The following is a 25,451-nucleotide window of genomic DNA, read 5'->3' as shown; positions in this document are numbered from 1 at the left end:
TGATATGATGATTTTCATCGCAATGTTTATGTACAATGCAAATATTGATAGTAGTATATATCTTTGAGTTTATGCTGGTCAAGAGTGCATTTTTACAACTTTGCTTCTTTTTTTAGTTTTCAATTTTAATCTTTATTATGTCTTTTGTAACAAATGTGTAATTACATGTAAAGTATTTACATAATCCTTGTTTGTACCTTTAATTCATTTGATTTCGTTTTCTTGTCAATATGCCTCCAACATTTAAAATTTTATTACACTTCATATATATTCTTATCAGAGGGAACCATAGCTGCTTATTTATTCTGTAATAATTGCTCCATGCTCTCGCTGTGCTTGTGTCTGGGGTTAGTCTTTGCACAGCCAGTTCTGCATATTTGCTGCAGACTGGTGAGCAGTGGTCACTGTGGTTTCATATTTAGCCCAGTTTCTGGAGTTCCTTGTGGACATCCCATTCTGCTTACCCAACAGCCACGTGGTAATTGATTTGGTGTCAGCTGCTGGGATTTAGAGAGCTGACCCTAGTGCAGATTCAGGCAGGCCAGGCAATTGAAAGCCTTTTTAAATTCATTGCAGGACTGTAAGCAGAACCCAAGAGGTGTGAGGGCACGATGATTGAAGGAAAGTAGCCGTGGAAAACAGTGAGATTTTGAAGTACCACAGAGAATCAGCAAGTCTCAGTCCTGACTGAGGGGGATGTACACTTTTCTGCACCCTGTTTTTATTGGCATTGGTACCTTTTAAATTGCTCTCTTCATTATCATTGATGAAAAACATCACGATCACCTTTGTCTGTATTTATAAGTTTGACTGTTCTTGGAATTACCTGTAAATGAAGCGCCACCCCTCATGATTTGGCTTTTGTCTTCCCAGCAGAGGATGTGAGTGACAGAAGGAAAGGAGAATAGTAGGCTTGTATTTCTAGGTTAGATTTTGGATTTGGCTTTAGTTGAGAATAATGCAGCTTTTTATCAACACTGTAGGGGTTTTTCTTACTGAATTTTATAACTAAGAACATTCATGCTTTACACACTCTTTGCTTAACTGTTTAAGTAATTATCAGATTATCAGTTTGTGTCGTTTTTTCTGTAGCTTTTATGTACTCAAGGCCTCAATAGCAAGAGCTATTTTTTTTAAAGATTGCGCAAACTGGTATGGTTAAGTTAAAATGAAAAGAGAGAGCACATAAATATAATAGTGACAATAAGGGAAACAATATGAAAATCTATAATTTCTTCTAGACACAGTAATGCTCTGTAATAGGTAAAACTGTTTTTGAAGAATTGGAAAGATACAGATTAGTAGTTTGGCAGCTGTAATGCATGAATGTAACAATGATGGGATAAATAAAATATATCTTATGTTATCCTAAATTTTAAACTCAGACCACAAGAAATAACACATTGGATGTTTCAGCACCAAACCTATTGTTCTTTTAGTTTGCTTTGCTTCGCCCTTTTATCGAGTTCACCTAAATGGGGATTCAGTCTGGAGACTGCTGGTTTTCCATCATCTGAAGCCTGCCTTGTCCTCTTCCTCTAATGTTTTGGGTCATTATCTTGCTGCAGGGTGAACCACTGACAAACCAGTTACTTGTGTTTATTTGTTGCCATCCATATTGAAGCATCTAGTACTAAATCCCGCAGTGCAGTATTTTTCTGATAATACACAGGTTGTCCCGACACTTCCTTTGCACAGACAGAGGGGTTTCTAACTAACCTTAACCCTAACCTATGGAAGCATCGGGTTCCAGTGTTTTATTTATTTTCATTGCTACAAAAATGCCGTAAGATCATTTTAAAAATAACTTTTTAACATGACTTTTCCGTTTATTTCTTTTCATTTTAAAAATGTAGGATTTTTGACGGCTATGAGCAAAGCACCTGCGAATGAAGTACCCTCCCCCACACCTTGGGCTTTGCCTACCACCTGCAGAGGATGGGAGAGAAATGAGGGAGAATGGCCAGTAACTTGGTTGCAGTCAGAAGTAATGCCGTTCTTTATCAACACTAGAAAACTTTGCAATGTTTCAAGGCCTAATTTACTTCTGGTGCTAAAGGGAGGCTTTAAGTTAATGCAGTTCATGACTAACAAAACAGTCTGTGTTCAGTAAAAGTTTAGCAGTTTTCCACTTACCTTTGTATCATGTTAATCTAAATTTTAATGCTGGGTATGCATCTAGCTGTTTTGCAGTGACGTTGAGGTATCAGGAGTGGGCTTTTAGGTATAATGCCATGTGCACAAGCATGATGACTGGCATAAATGTAAGCTTAGTTTACGCTTGCAGTTGTTACCTTTGCTCATGGTGGCATAAAAAGTAGTCATTATTGCTGATGACCCAATGTCAGGTGGTTGTGTGTTTAATATTGTAACCTGCATCACGTGGCATGCATGCAAACTGGTTGACGTGGAGGCATGAGTCTATGTACTGGTCTTCCTTTAAAAGCATATTTACAGACTATCAGTTGGATTCCCAGTTGTCACAGAAGCTGTGCTGGGATTGCTCAACCAAAAGGAAAATGTGCGACTGTCTACAGAAAAGTGTAGATAAACCGATAATTGTCGCTGTGCTTGAATGACATAGCTCCTTTATATCACCTCTTCTGTTGCTATTACAGTCGTGTAGCATATACTTTTCTCAGCAGTGACGTCTGTCATTTAGAGGTAGACAGCAGTAAGTGAAGCTCAAGTATAAAAGGTTACAACGCTGCGTTGATGTCATAATTGCTGTGCGCAATAACTGATGCATCAGGCATAACCGCAGCTTTAATCTCCACCGACGCCAAACAGAGGTGTGTGTTTGCCCACACAAGTACTGTAGTTATCCCGGGCTGTCATTGTGTGACATCCTGGACAATACTCATTCTCATTCAGTGATCACAACAGTCAGTATGTGGACAGAGTTAGCTCGATTGACTTAGAAGTGTGTGACAAAACTACGGGGAGGACGTGCGTTACCGGACTTGCGTGTTGATTCATTAAAATCAGGAAAATTCTTAAAGTCTGGTCATCGCAGCATAAGAAAAGGGTCTGAGCATCTCCACGAATGCTTTCATCTGATTGGGACACCGAGCGATACATGGAAAAAAAAAAGTTGTGATTTTATCAAATCTAAAAAAGCGTTCCCTTCTCTAGCCTTGATCCAGAAAACATTACCGGATTGTATAACCAGATTATTTCTTGCATAAGAACGCTGAGGTTTTTGGGACGAGGGGTGTCCCCATGTGTCACCACATGACCATGGGGGGGTGGGATACTGAACAAGCCCCAGGGCCACCTAAATCCTCAGTGCACTTGTGTGTTCACTCTGCCTGCTCGGACCATGTGCTGGGCACATGCTTGGGTCATTGCTGTAATACAACACCGGATTATTTCCATCCCTCACAGAGCAGACGGGCTCATAGATTATGTCATCAGCCCAGATGGGTTGAGCACTTTGATAATACTGAGTCAGTGCACTCAGTTAAGTTGGTAGCGTGCTGTGGACCCAGATCAACTTTCAGCTGGTTTGTGCAGAAATACTCCTCAGACATGAACACAGTTAAAGATTTATGTATTAAATATCTTAAAATGTGGTATTTATGGATGAAAGCCGACTATCAATAACTCTGAGGTAGGAAGGAAACTCCTGACGCGAGCTGAATACGAAGGGAATGACTCAACATAACTGGAAGTAAATCAGCATAACACGGCATTCTTAGAAAGATTATACTTTTTATTCTGCCAAACCTCATATAAATAATGGTTGCAGAAGTTTCCTTGTTTTCTACCAAAAAGATTGGCTTGCTCTTGCCATGGCTTTTATGCTGAGTCCTGAATAATAAATAAGGTGATGAACTGTTCTCAGCTGCTTTCTGTTTTTTCTTTTTTTTGCCAGTCTGCCAGCTGACTGAAAGAAGCAGAGTGAACTGGTTTCCCCCTACAATATTTGCCTCTGATCGTTGGAAGGAAGCCAGAAGGCAGCAAATTGAGCCTGGAATAGAGTATGGAGGGCACAGCAAGGTTTCTCATAAGTCCCTCAAGTGGGCTCAATGTGCATGCACCGATGCTATGGATGCTCATGAAGCATTAGCCTGACAACCGTCATCATCTGCACAGTCTGAATAGGAATGAAATCAGCAGCTCAAGAAAAGAGCTGGCTGAGATGATCAAAATGCTGATCACACAGCGGCAGGGAACTTTCAGTAGCACGTTTCAATGAGAGTCACGCCGACACCGCATGTTATTGATGTTAACGTTGAACAAAAAAACCCAGCAGAAATTCAACTGAGTCATTGTGAAATGATGTTTGAGGGGTTTTTACTCTAATTGTCACTCTGGATGAAATCTTGGGATCTTGGTCACCTAAAATGATGAGTTTCTGACCGCAGTGGATGGAGATTTAGAGTCATCCCAGACAGAGGGCACCCAGGACAAGTGACAGCAGGACTATAACAGGAGAGTGGCACGCCACAGGGGACAAGAGCCAAATCTGCTGAATCATTTCCTCACGCAAGGTAGAGCTGTCATTGGTGTTGAATGATGATAACACAACTCACGAGTTCGGGAGTCAAACCCCCAGATGTTTACAACTTTTATACCACGATATGACTCTGCTATTTTAAGGAAATTTTAAGAGAGATTTTCACAGTTATTCTAAAACTTTTAACAATTTTCTCTAAACTTTCAAAGTTTTTTTTATGTAGGCAGATGAACGCAGGCGCTTGTTTCCAATGGATAGCTTGCCTTTTTTAATTTTTGTTTGCTTTTTTAGAAGAGCCTGTAACATCATCATTGACTCATGACGCATGTAACAAAGTATATTACCAGTGGAGACTGTGGATCTGAATCTGTGACAGAGGACTGATCTGTGTTTTATTACTTTCAAAGGTCTGGAAAGCTTTTTTAGTGAATAAGTCATCGGTTTACTTTTAAAGGCCAGTAAAGCTATTTCAGTGAGTATGTCATCAGTTTCTAACGAACATGTGTTCTGCTCTCCAGTCGATACCACTTAACTACTGAGTGTAAAAGGGACCTTGCAGATACATTATTATTTTTAAATGTAGTTATGAGTCTTTTTTCATCTAGTGGGCGCTAATGTAAAAAATAATTTGGGTTTTGCCTCTCCTGGAGGGTGTCAGAATATACAGCATGTGCAGTTAAAATGTTTGTAAGGTCCTAAGTCCACTCCTACTGCCTGAAACTCCTTGTTTGGAGTCCAAGCTTTTATTCCATGACCTATCTACATAACCATGTGCCACATTTGCATAATGCCTGTCTAGGCACGCCTAGTTTGGCACGCCTTCAGACAGACTTGTTTCAGCTGTGAGCATTTCATACCAGATGTTGCATTGTTAGTTGGAACAATGAGTACAAGTCTTGAAAACCCAGGAGATCACTTATAGTTTTAATTGCAGTGTCAACACAGCCACCCATTTATTTTCTTCCACTTATCCAATTGAGGGTCGCAGGGGTCCTGGAACCTATCCCAGTTGTCATGGGGCAGGAGGCGGGGGATAAATCACACCTACAACTAATGTAGAATCACCAATTAATGAAGCCATGTATGTCATTGGGTTGTGGGATGAAGTGAGTTACCCCAAGAGAAAACATGTTTACTCAACACAGAAAGGCCCCTGCCTGAATTTGAATCTGGGGAAAGAGATTCACGTCAAAAGGCTAAAATAGATGAGATGAGATTAAAGGTTTTGGTGCAGAAGATTTTCAGGTTTTGAAAATGGGCTGCTGTAGTCTGTATGTCTTTGTAATGGCTGCATTAGTCCGATAATGTTGTGTCTGTTCACATGTAGCACATTATAACTCAACTAAATTTAAATTCACTTGAGCTGTTGCAGCTGTCTTAAAGGTTTTCACACTAGTGTCAGAAAAGGGGGCTGATGCAGACGTCTACACTGCATGAAATTCAGTCCTTTCATACCTTTGTACTAACTCTTATTAAATTATTATTCAATGCTGTGTGGTTCTGTAGACCAAACAGCTCACGCATTCCTGCCTTTACCTAAATCAGCATGCCGTGAACACTGCTTGCCTTTGACTTATCCCCCATGATGCAATGCTGCAGGAATGTTTCCTCTTGTGTGAGGAATGCAGCAGGAGGAGGCTATAGCATGGTGTCTGTCTCAAACACTTCTTTTCTTCCTTCTTCAGCGTTGGCCTATATCCTTCAGAAAGTCTCCAACTGAATGCCGGCAGACTGTGAGAAGTGTTGTGTCCGGACTAGAAAAAGGTCTTTCACTGTCCCCCACTCCTGTTTCCTGTTTGGTCATTGACATTTGTATCATAGGCTCGCTCATTGTTGTTCAGTTGTCCAGTCGAACTGGCCTGTCTTGCCACTGCTGATGTCACAGCTTTTCTCTCTGTTCAGAGGTCGAATTTAGACAAAGAGGATAAATACCTCATCTTGCGATCATTTGGCTGTATTCCTGTATGAATAATATTTCGTTTGTGTTCATTTACCATTAGCCTACACATTCAGAGACACTTATATATATATATATATATATATATATATATATATATATATATATATATATATATATATATATATATATATATATATATATATATATATATATATAAAAACACCCAGCACGCCTGCGGGCGGTTTATCCTTCAAGCTCGGGTCCTCTACCAGAGGCCTGGGAGCTTGAGGGTCCTGCGCAGTATCTTAGCTGTTCCCAGGACTGCGCTCTTCTGGACAGAGATCTCCGATGTTATTCCCGGGATCTGCTGGAGCTACTCGCCTAGCTTGGGAGTCACCGCACCTAGTGCTCCGATTACCACGGGGACCACCGTTACCTTCACCCTCCACATCCTCTCGAGCTCTTCTCTGAGCCCTTGGTATTTCTCCAGCTTCTCGTGTTCCTTCTTCCTGATATTGCTGTCATTCGGAACCGCTACATCGATCACTACGGCCGTCTTCTTCTGTTTGTCTACCACCACTATGTCCGGTTGGTTAGCCACCACCATTTTGTCCGTCTGTATCTGGAAGTCCCACAGGATCTTAGCTCGGTCATTCTCCACCACCCTTGGGGGCATCTCCCATTTTGACCTCGGGACTTCCAGGTTATACTCGGCACAGATGTTCCTGTACACTATGCCGGCCACTTGGTTATGGCGTTCCATGTATGCCTTGCCTGCTAGCATCTTGCACCCTGCTGTTATGTGCTGGATTGTCTCTGGGGCATCTTTACACAGCCTGCACCTGGGGTCTTGCCTGGTGTGATAGACCCCAGCCTCTATGGATCTTGTGCTCAGAGCTTGTTCTTGTGCTGCCATGATTAGTGTCTCTGTGCTGTCTTTCAGTCCAGCTTTGTCCAGCCACTGGTAGGATTTCTGGATATCAGCCACCTCCTCTATCTGCCGGTGGTACATACCGTGCAGGGGCCTGTCCTTCCATGATGGTTCCTCGTCTCCCTCCTCTTTCTTGGGTTTCTGCTGCCTGAGGTATTCACTGAGCACTCGGTCAGTTGGGGCCATCTTCCCAATGTATTCTTGGATGTTCCTTGTCTCATCCTGGACTGTGGTGCTGACACTCACCAGTCCCCGGCCCCCTTCCTTCCGCTTAGCGTACAGCCTCAGGGTGCTGGACTTGGGGTGAAACCCTCCATGCATGGTAAGGAGCTTTCTTGTCTTTATGTCAGTGGCTTCTATCTCCTCCTTTGGCCAGCCTATTACCCCAGCAGGGTACCTGATCACGGGCAGGGCGTATGTGTTGATGGCCCGGATCTTGTTCTTACCATTCAGCTGACTCCTCAGCAGGTACTTGGTGGTTGCAGCTTTTCTAGCGGCCTCTTCATGGTTCCCATTCGCCTGCGGGATCCCCAGGTACTTGTAACTGTCCTCTATGTCTGCAATGTTGCCTTCTGATAGATAGAGATATATATATATTTTTTTTTTTTTTTCCATTACAGTGATGCCAAATACACTCATGAAATGACAGAAGCATTTATTTATTAGCTAAACATCAGTATCAGATGATATTCCCTTTAACCCTTTATCACCCAAGTTTCATGCAGACCTGATGGACTTATCTCATCTTTCAGGAACCATATGAATTTTCTCTCCCTCCCAACATAGTCAAGGAGTAAGGTAATGTGAAGCTCACATGGTAAAAACTAGGCGGAGCTGGGGATTTTCTGTCAGTGTTAAGATAGCAGTGATTACTTTGTGCTACCGTGATACACAGCTTATCTCTGTAAAGCTCATCTTCTCTTCTTTACTAAACTGTTTTGTCACTTAAAAAAATGGTTGAACAAATGGTCATTTAAAGATTTAAAGAGTGCTTGTAAAAAATGCTCACTCAACTTTGGACCACTAAACAAATCTTGATAATCTTATAATTATGACTTTTACTAACATTTAATGGCCTTTTCCCCCAGAAGTCTGCCTTTAGTCTCAGTGATCTGACTTTTCCTGTATAAATCTACCATTTTTCTCACAATTTGGGTGTTTTTATCCTCATAAACAGATTGAAGTCACTGAAAACATTTTCATTCATGAAAATATTTTTAGTATTACCCTGGATTTATCATGTATTCATTTATAGTCTATGTAAGTAGGGTGTAAAGCAACCTTGTTAAGGCCTTCTCTGCTCCCTGCTTCCATCTTATTCAGTAAACATAACACGGCATATGAAACATTGCATAAAAATTCACACACATGAACAAAATGTGCTGGGATATTATTGATTTTACTCGTAGCAAGTTGAAAAGCTGTGTTTGGATACAAAGTGGGTGTCGTATTGGCAATGACAAACATCTGCCCTACTGAAAGAGCCCTAAGCTCGAATTGAAATGCTGATCTGCTTCACTTTAGTGCCGCTGTTCTCCAGTCATCTTAACATGGGTCTTTACCTGGGAAAGACACATTATCTTCCTTGTGATTGCATTGTCATCTAATAAAAGTTTGACCTTGACAAAAAAAATGTACAAAATGTTCTTTTATTGTGCGCTACGTGTTAATTAGGATTGCCAGGACGTGTTTGGTTACTGCTAATAACCTTTCTAGAGCAGCATGTTCACAGTAGTTTTTCCACCTCGCAGTAATAATGCGACCCAGCTGTAGGAGATATCTCTGTTTTCTTCTTGCTGTTTGTTTCATTATTAATGAGCAAGAGAGTGAGGGAACAGCACCATGTATCATATTCAGAGAGAGAGAGAAGCACGCCTCCATGGGGAGAGCATCGTGCAACAGGAAACACTGCAAACTTAAGGGAAAAGATCCTGTGAGAGGTTCCGATAAATACCAGTATTCTCTGGTTTTTCACGTCATAAAAAAACACTTCCCATCAGTGCACAGCAGGCAAATGTTTACTGGTGCAGCTCTCTCTGCTTCCAGTCTGCACAGTCATGCTGGCCTTTTGAGCTCCTGTGCCATCACTGAGGCTGCGTGGTTTGTGATGATGCACATCGGTATGTGGTCGCCGTTTTCAGAACCATTAACCTTTTGGTTAACAGAAGCCCTTCGCAGGATGTGTGTGTATGCGTTTGTGCACACTTGAAATGGAAATTTGGTATCTAGATTGTCCAGTTAAGTTTGAATTGCAATTATAGATGAACCGTTGTTGTGTTTCCATTTTTTTAACGTATCTTTTTCTGCCTGGTGTGTTGTGGCTGTGTGTGTGTGCTTCGCGGTAAGCCTTGAAGTGATTTGCTGTGTTGTGCGTTTTCGCCACAGTGAAGAGCACATGGCAGGAGATATCCACCAGCGCTAGGCTCTCTAATTACACCTGCTCTTCCAGGGAGCTTTTATACCACAGTACTGTGGAAAAGTCTTGCGCCACTCCTCATTTCCTTGTATTTTGCTTCCAAGGAGCCAAAATTTCTTGTAATTTCTTAAAGTTGCCTTAAGCAGTTTAGTTAGTTTTCCACGCTTTCTGAGGGTATTTCAAAACGTTTTTATTTTCACAGTTTTAACACAGTTTGATGGGCGTGAAATAGTTTTTGCACCAACAATGTAATTCCCAAAGATATATTATCTGAAAACATGACATATCATGGCACAAAGAAGTGACAGGGCTGAAAACTATGAAAGGTTGTTGAACAGTATCTGAAAGTCAAGTCTTTAAGCAAAGACTGGATACATGGCCCAATAACCGGAGTGAAAATCAGTGGTTACATGTCTTATGGAGTGATGAACCCAAAATGTTAATTTCTGGGTCAAATGTATGGAGGAGATCAGGAGATGGGTACAACAGTGAGTGTCTGTAGCCATCTCTAACACGGTGGAGGCTCTGTCATGGTTTGGGTCTGTCTTTCAGCCAGTCATGTTGGGGATCTTGTCAGAATTAAAATTATGAGTGCAGAAAAGTTATTGTCAGATTGGATCCACCATACAGTACGATCTGGAAAGCAACAGATTCATTATTCAATATGACAATGACCCCAAATGGAGTAAAATTGTTCCTGGATAGGAAAAAAAATACACACACAGGAGCCCCAAGTTCAGCATTATTGAAGCAGTGTTGGATCATCTTGATAGAGGACAGAAAATGTGGCCAAACTTGAAAGAACAACTCTGAATGCCCTTCATATGTTTGCGCCTCTAAACACTGCTCAGATTTCTTATTTTCCTAACAAAACTTAAAGAAATAAGGTGTGGCTCAAGACTTTTGCACAGCATTGCTTATAAACCTTTGTTAGCTCCTTTTGTTTAGATTTTAGCAGGGTTAGTCATTTATTTCCTCATACTGTATGTGTTTGTGAAATGTGCGTATGTACGAATATGAATTTCTATTGTATTTCTCACAAATCAATCCCAGCAAATGGGAAAGCAACCTGCGTTACGCTGGCCTTTACAGCGCCCTACTTACCTGATTTTATTTTTGTCCCTAAAGATCAGCAGTATGTTGGTTTGTTATACGTCCTCTGTGTCCTGTTAGTGCTTAATTGCTTTGGCGTGACTTCTCCCTCTGTTGTGCTCTTTTTATTTTGCTCCTTTCGTGTGAGATTAGCTCCTGTATGAGAAATGAAAAGTTGCCTTGAAGCGTTAAATTGACAGCTGGGTACAAAGTACGTTTACATAAACACTCCACCTGTTAACAAAAGGTTAAGTGGTAAAACAACATTAATAACAACAGAGATTTAATACATTATACCACTGACTTGTACAGCCTACGCAGAAAGTGGTAAGATAGAGAACAAAATGTATTTATACCTAGAAATCCACTGTGCAGTCTACAAGTGGTAATGAATGAATACAACATACAGTTCTCTTACTTGATTATTAGTTCCTCAGTAAAGAGTTGAAGAGCAAATTAGAAAATATTTTTTATTACTTTTACTTGGTTTCCTTTCTATTTGCAGGGTGGTTCTTTATTGTAACTATGCTTCTTGGCAATAAATCTTATTCCACTTAATTCCCTTAAATGTTGCCATGTTTAAGGAGAAATAATAATCAGTAATAATCAACCAAACACAAGGCTCAATGCATACAGTTAACAAGAGAGAGAGCATACAATGATGAATAATGATCTACACCCTGTAATGAAAGTAATATAATTAGGAAATCCATTTTGAATCGTGACATCATCTTTCAGCTAGAAATCTGTTTTGTTTTTTTGCTCAGCTGTTAGAAATTCCCCCTTCAAACCCTGAGTGTGAGTGACTCACCGACCCAACAAATCCATCCAAAAATCTTGTTTAGCTTCAGCTGTATAACCGTAGCGTTTTGTTAAGTGAGCAGAGCGTCAATTTTTCTGTTTTTTAGTAACAAATGTCTGATAAACGCAACACAATGGCCGCTATTGGATGACTTCTTGTGTTTTATTTTTAGGGCATTTTAAACAGCACCAATTTTGTTATGAAAGGTTAGGTAACACAGGTGTTATTAATCATATTTAAACCCGAGCAGAACCTTCGCCACTGTCGTTAGTAACACCTGTGTTTCCCTGCTGCTTAATGTGAGAGGGTTGCTGCGAAAAAGGCCTGTGGTAAGATGCATGAGTGTCTGTCTAAATCCAATCCAGGCTAACACTAAGACATAACCATAAAGTGTGCACTGAATGCTAAAGTCAGTTTGAGTATATGTATCTTCATAAGAATGATCACAAAAGCCATCGGTAGCGATCATGCTGTTAGCCCTGTGACTGGCAACCTGTCCAGAGTTGACCCTGAAGAAGATCAGCTGTTAAGAAAATGCATGGGTAGATGATATCAGCGACTGTTGTGAAAGTAAAAACACAACAGTTACGTGACATATTTTATATATCGACATCTGGGTCAGGAGTCAAACATCTTACCAAAGTGTCTGAAGACTTCCAAGTCCTTGCTTTACCTTGTCTGTATTGTTTCTAGTAAAGGTTTTGTTGTTTGCTTTCATGTATAGTGATTTCTTCTGTAAACACTGTGCTTTTTATGACATGTAAGATTAGGTCAGATGACTTTGTGCCTTGTGCCCCGTCCAGAACCAGGCGGGGTGCTCAACCTTTTTGAACTGCTTGCTTTGCCGCTAAGTTAATAATGTTTACTAAATGAAAGACATTCACTAAAATATTAAATGAACACTTCATGGTTTTTTTAATTGTCTGACAGATCAACATTCAGAAACTACTGCTCTGGGGGATCAAATGCTTTCTGTCTTTAATAATTCCATTCAGTGCTTATGTTTTAATACCCAGAATACTCAAATATGCCTAAAGATGGCCAATTATATTATATTATTTGCAGAAAATGCTAATATACTAGTATAATACTAATATGCTAATTTTGTAGCTAAGGCTACCTTTATCAAAAAGTGAGAAGAGGCTTTATGTGATGGATGAGGCACAATAGTTAAACACAGAAGTGAATAGAAATAATACCCCTAATCTCTATAGATGAACGATGGTAAGAAATAACAGTCAGTGATAAAAGGATAGATACACATCATAAAGTAATTGAAACTTATAAGCTTATGCCATTTACATTGCCTTGCTTTGATTGTCAAATACTGAAATTACTGCTTTGTGTTTCTGTGCAGAGGACAGACCCTCAGCTCTTGGCCCAGTTCTATTACGCCGATGAAGAGCTGAACCAGGTGGCCACAGAGCTGGATAGCCTTGACGGCAGGAAGGACCCTCAGAGATGTACCCTGCTGGTCAACCAGTTCAGATCCTGTCAGGTTGGCAGATAACAAGCAAAACTTTCACTGTCTTTTATTACAAGCAATGCATGTAGATACGCGAATCTGTAATTTAGGTAAATTAACCCCGATTTTGGGTTTGGTTTTGATTTCCTTTGCTTGTTTTAATGTAATTGACATGATTTCCTGACTCTAACCTGATTTGGCCTCTCAACTAAAAATAAAGACAGCCACTATTATCCCTTTCCGGACACAGGCGCGGTGATATGACTGTTGCCTTAGTAAACACTGCATGAAACAGTCTTGCTGATAAGTGAGATAAGTAGACTTTGCTTGGAAGCCATCAGTTGACACAGTTAACTTTGCTCTGATAACACAGAGCCCTGTGTCACGTGGGCTCTCTGTAAATGATTACCGGAGTGGCTTCTTTAGAAAGAGGCATTTTATAACGTGAGATGATTTCCTTTTGGGATTAGAGTTGGTTTATTGGTCTCATTTTAATCTTCTGAATATAAATCAGGTTGAATCTGAGCCACAGAACAAGAATCTTAAGGTGTGAATTCATGGTGGGTTATTTATGTGCTCGTGCAGCGCATTGTTGCAGGTTTTCATGAGGTCAAGGCTGAGAGGAGATTAGCGGGTGATGCTGGGCATGAGTGATGGCTGCTATGCTGCGTCATGCTGAAAGACCTAGAGGTGGTAGGGGAGGTTTTCATGTGACCTGTTGTGCCTTAGCCTCCTCCCCACTGGCAGAGCGCACGGGGAGAACCACCTAATAAGGTCATCACTTGATCCCCGACTGTTCTCTTTCCTCTCCATCCTTCCCTCTGCCGTGCTGCCACCTTTTTTTTCTTCTCCATTATATTCTCAATTAGGCTGATTTTTAATTAGTCTCTGATTTTTTTCAATGAAAATATTTAACAGCCATTCCTAAGCACTTATACATTTAGAGAGGAGGCTTTTTAGAGTGGCTTCTCTCGAAGGCATTAAGGTTTTTTGAGAATGACTGAAGCAGCATGATACCCCATAGCCCAGAGGCCCTAAGAATAGAAAGCAAGTACATTCAAGCCAAAATGTTGTGCTTGAACCTGCCACTGCAGCTATCAGCTCTTATTCATGGACCTCTGCGGGGGTTGCTGGCATGCTGCTCACATTATGTTGGCACTGCTGTTCTTACAGTGTGGCCTGCTGGAACAGGCGTGCGTGTGCCTTTCAAAATGGACAAAGATTGAGATGGATGGAGAAACATAAGAGACAGGCAGAGAAGAGGCCAGATGAGGACAATAAGGAGAGTGAGATGGGCTTAAAAAAAAAAAGGAGGAAGGAAGCTAGTCTTGTGTCATATTCAGGGTGTCGCTGCAGTCGCAACTCCTGAATACGTGGAAACAAACATAAGTGAAGGTTATCACCAGTGTCCCCTGCTGGGAGGCGCTCACAGACGTTGAGGTGGCACTTGGACCGGCCCCAGACACATGTGCAGAACACAGCCATAAAGGAATCAGTGGTTAAGCTCTCCCTCTCAAAGCTTTTTAATCTCTCTCCTCGGGGCGAGCAGAGAAAGACGCAGTGCTGTGCCCGACAAGATTACAGTGCACAGTGCAGCTGCGGTTGAGTGAAAGGCTCATTGTAAGTCATTGTTATGGCTGTTGTACATGCCAGCGGCACATAAGCTCTTGATTAGCTCTTGTTGTATGTGACAGTGCATTTTCACTGCTGGAATTATGGGCTTTAGTTCAATGTTTTTATTGAAGGAAAATGTAGCTGTGAGGGCCATAATGGTCTCATGTGTTTGTCAAGTTGTTCCCATTCACGTCCTAATCAATGGTCCTCAGACACTGCGCTATAATGGCCTTCTTGAAAGGGTGACCGATGTTTAAGCACGGATTATTGACCAAGATTAGTTAAACAAAACAAAACAAAAAAACGCTTTTCAAGAACAGACTTTCACTCGCTCGTGTTTTTCTCTGCCACTAGTTCAATTTAGTTTTCTGTCACTCCCGTGTTCATCTGCAGGACAACGTGTTGAACATCATCAGTCAGATCATGGATGAATGTATCCCCTTCGACCGGGCCAACAGAGATTTTTGTGTCAAGTTCCCCGAGGAGATTCGTCATGACAACTTGGCAGGGCAACTGTGGTTTGGAGCCGAGGTAGTGTATTCACAACTTCATCAATCTGGGAAAAAATGACCTTTCTCTGGCTCAAAACAAAATGATATTTAATTTTTTTTTCACACACTGAGTTTTTTGAATGCCAAGTGTGCCATCGTAAACAATTTAATTCTCTGTGCATAATTATATTATCTCTGCTTGTTCCTGTCCAGTGTTTGGCTGCAGGCTCCATTATCATGAACAGGGAGATAGAGAGCATAGCTATGAGACCCCTAGCTAAGGATCTTACTCGCAGCTTGGAGGAGGTACGCAACATCACCAGAGACCAGGCCCTGCGAGACCTCAACTTGTACACAGACCGCATGAAGGACGCATTGCGACATTTTGACAGCCTTTTTGCTGAGTTTGAGCTCAGGTAAAAATAGAGACAAGACTTTATTATCAGTGGTATGCACTGGGTTAATCTAGATTTATCGTCCACTTAATGATATTTCTGCAAGTGTGCCAAAAAGTCATTACGTTCCACTTTCTGTTTTCTTCCACTGGCAGCTACGTGTCAGCCATGGTGCCTGTGAAGTCTCCCAAAGAATACTATGTACAGCAGGAGGTGATTGTGCTCTTCTGTGAGACTGTGGAGAGGTGAATTTATAGACAGACATTTTTCTGCTAAATAATCCTCTTCTGTGAAATACCACACAGAGATGATGCGGTTAATTTGACTACTTTTTTTTATTTCAGGGCCCTAAAGTTGGGCTATCTCACACAGGACATGATTGATGACTATGAACCTGCACTGATGTTTACAATTCCCAGACTGGCCATTGTGTGGTAAGTGTTGCCTGTCCTTTCACTGCCCTCTTTGTTTTCCATTCCTTTGCACCCTCTTACAGAATTTTAAACATGTTTTTAGTGGGCTGGTTGTGTATCCAGAGGGACCTCTCAACCTAGACCGAAAATCAGAGGATATGTCTGAGCTCTTCAGGCCTTTTCGCACTTTACTGAAGAAAATAAGGTAAAAGCCATGAATATCTAACATGGCAACAAATGTATTTTTTCACAGTTTATCACTATGCTCCAGCTATCCTGTGCTGCTTTTTTCAGAGACCTGCTCCAGACCCTGACTAAGGAGGAGTTGATGACGCTAGAGAGAAACTTGTGCATTTCTCAAGAAGGGGAGTTGTCCACAAGCCAGGCGCTGGCCACAAACGGCGTACCAGCTCCAGTCCAAGAGAATCACTCGTCCTGCAGTCCTGCTAATGAAATCTCCAAAAGGGGGAGTGAGGGAGAAGAGGAGCCACCGGCTGCGCTTGTCTGTCCCAGTCAGGAGGAAGAGTTGGCAGGAGTGGAAAAAGGCTGGGAGGAGGTGGAAACTGTGAGGGGAGAGGAGGAACAGGAGCAGGGTTTACTCTGTGAGGAGGCAGAGGAGGCTGAGCTGGCATGCTCCATGCAGTACGATGAGGAGGAACTGGAGCAGCTCAACATGATGGTGTACCGCGTGGGAGACGAGATGTCGACTCTGCTGTCGCCTCCCAGCCAGGGTCAATCTCCAGCCCACGATCCCAACAGAGGACAGCCTGCAGGCTCCAGTGGGGTTTCCAGCACAGAGGTCTCTCCACGCAGAATCTTGGGGAGCCGAGGAAGGACGGGCATTTGTACAGAGGAGGAAGACAGGGTCTTCTTCATGGAGGACCTGGATGCAGCAGGAGAACACATCACCAGAGAGCCTCGCTGTTATGTCACCTCTCCTCCCAAAGAGTCTGCTCGTCCTGTGCAGCGCAAGCTCGCACCAAGGCCAGACTCGGTTAGGAACGGCTGGTTTTCTGAGACAACATCTGAGCAGCCTTGTCCACAGCCACGCAACCTGAACACACACTGCCCAACTGCAAAGTGTCCCCCTTGTACTAATGTCCCTGGTTCAGAACCTCTGCCTTACACCAATGGGTGGGACATGGGTTTAGAGGGGACAGCGTCTGAAACAGCTGAAGTCATCGCCCATCGTATGGGAGGCATGAAGCTGTCTGCTACAGTCATCTTCAACCCTCACTCACCCAGCTTGACAGAACTGGCTGTGGACAAGCTGCTGCTACCTCGGCCTACTCCCTCTGAGATTGAGCCCTGTGGCCCCCTGGTGGCCACTCACTGCCTGCTCAACTCTTGCGTCTGCTGTGGCAGCTGCGAGGATGGCCACGAGGATGCCATCACCACAGAGACTACTGGACTCGGTTTAGGGCTCGCTCTGGGATTGGACAAACATTGTACGACGCCTGCCTCCAGCGCTGTCATTCAGTCCTCTGCTTGTCGGCTCCCTCCTCGTCCTCACGAACACAACAATAAGGACGACATGGCCCATTTGAGCCCTCCTTCCTCCCGCTCTGCAGAGCCACTCGAAGAGGCTCCTGGGCTGGGACACCAGGCTCAGGATTGTAGCTCTAGTGTCAGAAATGGAGCCTCCCCATGTAATCACCAGCTGAGGACTGAAAAAAGACATACTAGTGGCGGCCGACAGAGGGACAAGGAGATGGATAACGAAAATCCAGAAAATAAGGATATGAAGAGGTACACCAAAGAGGACAACAGGAGAAGCTCCAGGTGTGTTTCAGTTTCATTTTACAATATTTTATGTGGCGAACATGGACTCCTCCATGCTCCATTAACACATATCCAGTTTGTTTTGTTTTCCTTAATTCATCACAATTTTCCACTTTCTTTTCTCTTAATATTCATATCCGTTTGTTTTGTTTAAGTCTTTATATATATGCATGAATCTCTGTATTTGGTTATTTTTAGTTTTCAGAACTCTCCACTCAGCTCTGTGTCAGGTAGTGACTGTGAGAGTGTGTCGGTCACCACATGTAGTCTGTCGAGCAGTGCATATACACCCAGGTAACAAATCATTCATCCAAATGTGTGTCTGTCTCATGTTTGTGCTTACTTCCTGCTCACATTCACAGTAACTAAAGAAACCTTTAATGGCTAATTTTAAAAAAATGATGCATTTGTTAATTTGGGCAGAGTAAATGGTGTTATTGTGCATTTATTTCCACTTTGTATTAAAGTGGAGCTTCAAAGATTTTATTCCTGGACTCCACCAGAGTAGCTTTGCAAAGTTAAGATGGTCCTCATTTATTTTATTTTGGACCATTAGTTAATTTACTGTCTAAATCAAGCTTTTTTAGCTCCTCTCACTTTAAGGCAACTCCACTTTTGTTCTGATTGGCTGCCTCTTGCAAACAGAAGGTTTGAACTGAGGCTTTGTAGGGGTGCTGTTGTCACAGCCAGAGCTGTGTACCAGAAGTGACTATATTATGAGTATCCACTCTCATCTACATTGTGCAGTTTTCAAGAATAGAAAAAGAAAACAGAAGCAGAGCATTAAGAGCAAACTGAACCGTTTGGCTCTCAGGATGTCTCGTACATAGTGAATTTGTATGCATATATAAGAGGAAAATCAGGAAAAGGATAATTGGTCCACTTTAAATATGGAAATCTGCTTTTATTGATGTAAACTGACTGTGAAAATGATGTATGGACGTTTGGGGACAGATGTTAATTGATGATCCTTCACTGTGTCTCACCGCTCCCTTCAGTCCTGTCAGCAGTCTGACTCCCAGCTCAGGGACATCAGAAGACCCAGACCAGCAGGAGATCCAGCTGGCCGTACAAGTTGCCAAAGCAGCAGCCAGAAACAAGATCAGATCTCGTTTCCACAGCAGCAGCGACCTCATCCACCGTCTCTTTGTCTGTATATCAGGTATAAAAGCTCTCATTCTTGATTCGCTCTCTACTCACCTCTTTTTCTCGCTTGGCCTGATCTCCATTCTGTGTTTTTGTGTGATGCAGGTGTTGCTGATCAGCTGCAGACCAACTATGCGAGTGACCTTCGCAGCATCCTCAAGACTCTTTTTGAAGTCATGGCAACCAAGTGTGAGGAAGGAGACAATGATAAGCAGAAGAAAGGTCAGAAAGGTGTTTTTTGATTATGAGATATTTTTAGTGTTACAATATTTTGCTTTCTCTCTTTAACAGACTAAAGACTGAAGTCAAAACAGCCTTTTGAATTAAGCAGAAGTAGTAACTAGTATTTAGTCATATTGCTCAAAAGATTAAACTTTCTTATAAAGATTTAACCAGTGGCCACAATATGATTTTCTTTTAATCAAAACAATGGATTATGGATCGTGTGACAGTGTAAAAATGAATGCTTGCATTAATTATGTGCAGAGAGTGATCATTGTTCACTCGAATAGCATCGTTTTCTGAAGGCAGCTGCTTTCAGTGAAAAGCTCTTTAAAAACACACCATACCTATCACCTTACTTAATGAGCCTGATGTTTCCCTAATGAGGCTCCATGTGAAAAAAATTAACTCTAAATTAACAGTGATAGGTGCGCACCCCCAAGTGAGCAAAAAAAGCTGCTTAACATAAAACAGAACACATTTCTGATCGTGAAAAACTGCTTGTTTAAAAATAAATAAATAATAATAGTTTAATCCCATTATAATGGGATTTAATCCCCCATTTGAAAAACAAAAATTCACAAATGTAGTCACTGGAGAGCATGTTCAAATACTGCTATTCTCTTTATCCTCATTGCCACATTTGCAACACCTGATATTTGCATCAAAAGTCTCAGTTAGATGCAACATAAATAAATAATAGCAAATGTTACTAGCATTTTAGCTCTTTATGGCATGGTTGGAAACTGACGAAAAATGGTGGTAGCTGGGTCTTTGTAAGGAATATCAAATTCAAATTCAAATTTTATTTGTCACGTACACAGTCATACACAGTACGATATGTAGTGAAATGCTTGGACAACTGCTCGTGACCTAAAGAGAACAAAAAAAGGAAAAGGCTATGAATAAGATAGGAAATAAATATGAAAAATTAAAAAGGGTAAATTTAACTAGGAAGGAATAAAATATAAATTAAGGTTAAAAATGAAATAACTGTACAACACAAATTAGAATGAAGGGTAAATTTAACTGGGAAGAATAAGATAAAGATAAATATATAAATTAAAGTTGAAAATAAAATAACTGTACAACAAAATACACAATACACAATATAGAACTATATAAGAATGCATGAAGAAATCTAAATATAAATATATATATACACAATAACAGCAGCTGTACAAGTATTAACCGGAAATGAAGAATATAGTGACCAGTGTTGTGCAAAACCAAAGTCCAGAAAGTCCAGTGTGTGTGTAAGAACTGTATGTGTGGGTCAGTACTGTGTGGTGGTGTGATTGAGAGACCGTATCGCCTGCGGGAAGAAGCTCCTCCTCAGTCTCTCTCTCTGGCTGTAGAGTTAAATTTTCCTCGAGTTCTGTTTTCTTTAAATAAAGCTGTTAGGCCTGCACTGTCGCCCCAAAATTTTCTAGATGGCACCTGACAGGGGTGCAAGTGCACATCAGGCATGTCTTTTTACACTGCCAGCTCCCTAGTACACGCAGTGTTTTAGTGGGGCTTTTTCTGGTTGTGTCATATTGGAAAAATATGCTAAGAAAAATACACAACCACATCAAAACAGAACCAGGTGCTTGGCCCAAAACAAGCTGATGACAAATGTAATAAAACGACAGCTTGCACAGTAATGGACACAGCAGTGCAATCTTAAATTGCATGCTGTTAGTCACATTATCTAGTCACTTCATCCTCCCATTACTGTTTCATATTAACAGTTAATTAAGTTCATATGTGAAAACAGCTTAGAAAACACTATAGGGTCTTTGCTAACAGCAGTTTTGCACTGTTGTTTATAACTGAGCTGTTAAACTAAATAACAATCAGTCACACAACACACATTTCTTCTTTTATGGTGTTCAGCGGGGCCTGTTATGCGCAGCGCAGTCCTGGAGGACTGTGCTCTGTGTCAGGAGACCATTTCCTCATCGGAATTGGCAGCCAAGGCCCGTGAGGGCCAGTTCGAAGGTCAGCAAATCCACAAACAGACCCACACAGATTTTTTTTGAAATGTCAGCCAGTTCCTTTCTCCTTCTCTCAGCAAACGTTAAGCTGGTGACAGCTCTGCTTTGTGTTTACTGTTTCTTTTTGGCTCTGTGCAGACCCTCCTGACTGGGTCCCTGATGAAGCCTGCAACTCCTGCATTGCCTGCAAGGCTCCGTTCACTGTTATCCGCAGGAAACATCACTGTAGAAGCTGCGGAAAGGTACGATCTGTTCGGTTTAACGTGAACTCGATCAAACTGATAATTCATGCGTTATCATGTGGATGGTAAGTGATACACTGCATGATGTGTCGTTTCAGATCTTCTGCTCTCGCTGCTCTTCCCATTCTGCTCCGCTGCCTCGATACGGTCAGGTGAAGCCTGTCAGGGTCTGCACACACTGCTACATGTTCCATGTCACGCCCTTCTACAGTGACAAGGCGGGCATCTGACCTCAGAAAACCATGCGAATGCACAGTCTGCCACAACAAGGACATATGCAACAGACAGAAAGCTGTGTACGAAGCAAAAGCAGCACTGCTCGGGTAACCCCTAATGGTCGTAATTGTACCAGCTAAGCATGGCCATTCAAAGATGACACGTCAGAAATTCCAGACAAAAAGCCACTGAATTCCGATTTAATATTTCTAAGAGATTCTGGTGTGTCAGCAGGTTTCTCTGCACCCACATGATGCACAAATGCCTGTACATGTTTTTTAAAAACAGGAAAGAGGAAAAGCTGGCAATAACAGATATTAAACTGGCATTGTGCAGCGGTCCTCTGTAGCAAAATCGAAACAGGCCTCCTTTTTCCCCCTCTTCTTTCTTATTTTTCCTTTTCGTTTTTTAGCTTCCGGTGTAAATGAAAGGACTTTGTGAAATATTTCCGATGCTTTAGCGAGCTTCCTATATTTGTGCCCGAACTGTCACGAGTCTTGGATTAATCAAAAGAATGTAAGTTGTGATCAACATGTAAATAACGGTAATTCTGGTAATAAAAACACTAAAATGTCTTCAGTAAACATTTGCTCTGCACTGGAACTGAAAAGCAACCTTCACCAGTCCACCAGTCCCAGTCAAGCAAAAGTGAACGATGGACGACTTTTATATTGAGATTCCTTCATGCTTTTAATGGCAGTGAATGTCTAATTCTGTATCACTTTGTAAGATGGAGTCTGAATTTCAACAAGACTGTCCATTCACCTCTCCACGGTTATGGGCTGTGCCCATTGCTTTTACTGTTGCACCACGGCACACTGAGTTTTCTCCGGGGACTCTCCTGCACGCTGAGATGAATAAAAGGGATTTCTTAGTCATCACTGTTAGGTCTGGAAGGCCCCCTAGTGGAGAGTTGACCTCTCATTACTCAGTGCCCTGATTAGCACCACAATGTGTATAATTTGCTTTGAACCAGAGGCCTTTTCAGGTGCTGGCCTACAGGAATACAGGCCCGTTGATACTCGCTGGGTTTCTCTTTCTCATGATGCTATAGTGCAATATTGTGACTACTAATTGCAGTGGGCCTCCACATTTAAGAGACATCCCTCTGCTGTTTGAAATGCATCTACAGGCCCTTTCAGAAGAGCAATGTTTTGCTGATATGTGTTTACACTGAATTATATTCATCCGTTCCTCTGGTGGTACTGACGGTCAGGACCAGATTACTTTTGTTCCCAGATTGATGTCATTTACTCTCGACTTCCTCTCTGCTCTTAAATCTGCTTCCACAGCAATGACAGCATACACAGTATCTTCCATAGCTACAGTATATTGGTTTGTACATTTGATTGCTCTCAAGTGGCCAAAATGGACCACTGAGCACCTGTTACGAAATATCACATCCTATCCATTCTGCTCTGGCTTAAAGCAGTTCCTCAGGCTTTACATATTAAGAATCACTAAATACTGCTGTATCAATCTTATTTTCATCAAAGAAACATATGAACTTACTTTGGAAAGGTGTGGTTTTTCTTTTATAAAGAACAAAAATAATGTATGAAGCTATAATTATCTTTATGTTTAAAAAAAAACATGGAATCATGCAGTAATTAAAGGTTGGGATATCATATTATTTCAGAGCTTGGTCTTATTTTCTAAAACTTCAGTCCATTTCCATGATGAGAGCTGTGTAAAATATTGAATAAATACTGTTATATAGTTTTAAATGCAATGTATATTGAAATAAATGATTTTTTTTCCTGTTTAAAAGTAGTCTTCTCTTTATTCACGGAACGGATAGAGACTGAAAAACTGCAGGGCGTATGTTATGTTCACCGTCTCATGACTGGAACAGTTGCGAGCTGAAATGTGTCTGTCTTGATATTATGTAAAGATGATCATTTAAAGCCTGGAATAATTTTAGCTTCTATTTGCCATTTATATTCCTGGCACTGGAGTGGGCAGTGTGGGCCTACTGATGATCCTCCTTAACTGAATTTCTTTATGGAGTTTGAGTACCACATTGTCAGAGTTTCATCCAGCCCAATTATAGGATTTCTAAAAGCAGATATTGGACACAGCTAAAGTTTCCTAACTATAGCAGGTGATCAAGTAGCTGATTGTTCCTGGGAAGGAATACATGGAGAGGAATGAAAGCTACCAGGTAGGTTTGGATTACGACACCAGGCCTATGGTTTGTTGTTGCTGAGATTTGATCAACCATTGGCAGGTCATCTAGCAGAGAGGGATGTAATGTTGGACATCCCCACCCCATTCATCCAAACAGGGGTGATGACGCATCCAATGAGAACCAAACCTTAAGAGATCCCTCTTTAAAGGTACCTTTAGAGGGCCAAATAACTCAGCAACATGACTGTCAATACTGAATGAGAGCCAAAACATCAGTAAAACACCTAAGTTCCAAGTACTTACTGAGTGAAGCAGTGATTGTAGTTGAAATTCTTCAGCATGGCAGAAGCTGATCTGTAGCCAGTAGGTGGCAGCACATGTTCATGGCTTCGCACCATTGTATCTGGATACTGAATGGGTGTTACTCACAGCACAGGGTGCTACAGTATGGAGCTATAAGTTTGACTTTTGAAGCTTGTAATTTAATCTGGGCATTTGCGGCAGTATTTCCAGGTATCCGTTACATTAATGATGACACTTACTTCAAAGCTGTAGCTCCTAAGTAAAAAAATCATGGTGTAATTATACTCAAACAATATAATTTATATATTGATTCATTTAGGTATTAAAAGTATCTTTTTATAATATAACTTAAGTTGGATTATGTAAAACAGCTAAAACCAATGTCTTCATGTAATACATCTCTGAGTTAGTGCACATGAGTATGGAGAGCCTCAAGTGCCAAAATGAGTTAAATAAATATATCATTAAATAATTTAAGTTGTTATTAATTAATTTAAATAGGAAAGAAGTAATAGTTAAATAATGAACTTATAATGAATATTCTGTGATCAACTGGCTGTTTGTGGCTGCTTTTGATTTGAAGTATACACTGCAAACATTCTAAATGTCACAAATCTCTCAGATGTGAAAACTCGCTATTGTTATCGCTCACTTTTTCTCCACCGTCACTCCCACAACTGTTCCCTCTTCCTACGCAACCAAATACATTTTGATTAGTTGATGCGTTTTTCTGCAAATAGGCTCTGGGGGTTTCCTCAAAAAAAAATCCTGCTTTGAATTTTGACAACAGAATTCAGAGTAAAATATTTATTCTGGACTTACTTGGCCTATCAACACAATTTGAAAGCTAAAAAGTCACAGTTTTGACACAAGTTGAAACAGAGACTCTGTGAGAGTGCATCTTGCTACTATATAATCTTAACTTGGCCATGTGATTTAAACTCTAGAGGGTTAAACGTGTCATTAATTAATCACAATCAGAAACAAGTAAAACATTATATTTTATTAAGTGTTTTAAATGAAATCACTTATACTTAAAATAATTATGGATGCATTTATTTATTGCCTAGTTTGATTAATTAATGACATATTAACGTTATTATTTAATGATGTATTTATTGGATTCATTTTGGCACTTGGGGACCTCCATACAGGGATGCACATTAGTCTGAAAATCAAAATGTTCCCCTCCACTGTTTTCATTGTGTTTATTTCTGATCAGATATTATATTAGAACAATAGAATGGCTTATATAAGGCCCATTATTTGCATGGCATCCTTCTTAACAGTTTGCAGCTGTTATCTCTTTCCCGTGCGCTGAGCTGACAGCGGTGGGATAACAGCTCTGTAATGAAGAGGTTGGTTTGAGAGATAAAGAGTTAAACGTGGCCGGGCTCTGCAGGCTGTGATTGGCCCGCAGCTGCAGCGCGAGTCTCGGCTGTGTGCGCGC

The 25,451-nt window shown here is 41.2% G+C and overlaps 1 protein-coding gene across 2 annotated transcripts in view; it reads left to right on the top strand.

The window, feature by feature from the left end:
• zfyve28 (zinc finger, FYVE domain containing 28) overlaps positions 1-23,324 on the top strand; it is a 28,340-nt gene extending 5,016 nt beyond the window's left edge. The window contains exons 2-14 of one of the 2 annotated variants that reach the window (XM_085441116.1): positions 12,961-13,101; positions 15,076-15,213; positions 15,387-15,589; positions 15,724-15,813; positions 15,913-16,002; positions 16,085-16,186; positions 16,276-17,763; positions 17,962-18,057; positions 18,762-18,925; positions 19,015-19,131; positions 21,010-21,114; positions 21,249-21,352; positions 21,451-23,324. In XM_085441116.1, the coding sequence (XP_085297242.1) occupies positions 12,961-13,101; positions 15,076-15,213; positions 15,387-15,589; positions 15,724-15,813; positions 15,913-16,002; positions 16,085-16,186; positions 16,276-17,763; positions 17,962-18,057; positions 18,762-18,925; positions 19,015-19,131; positions 21,010-21,114; positions 21,249-21,352; positions 21,451-21,582 (2,970 nt within the window). In that variant the 3' untranslated portion in view covers positions 21,583-23,324. The remainder of the gene's footprint in view (positions 1-12,960; positions 13,102-15,075; positions 15,214-15,386; positions 15,590-15,723; positions 15,814-15,912; positions 16,003-16,084; positions 16,187-16,275; positions 17,764-17,961; positions 18,058-18,761; positions 18,926-19,014; positions 19,132-21,009; positions 21,115-21,248; positions 21,353-21,450) is intronic. The other variant, XM_085441117.1, reaches the window with a different exon arrangement.
• Positions 23,325-25,451: the final 2,127 nt, after the last annotated feature.

This window comes from Copadichromis virginalis, linkage group LG19 (genome assembly GCF_057382275.1).
Source record: "Copadichromis virginalis isolate Kocher_CV1m ecotype Utaka linkage group LG19, C_Virginalis_male_GT1.1, whole genome shotgun sequence".
NCBI lineage: Eukaryota > Metazoa > Chordata > Actinopteri > Cichliformes > Cichlidae > Copadichromis > Copadichromis virginalis.
This window is presented reverse-complemented; position numbering and strand designations above follow the sequence as displayed.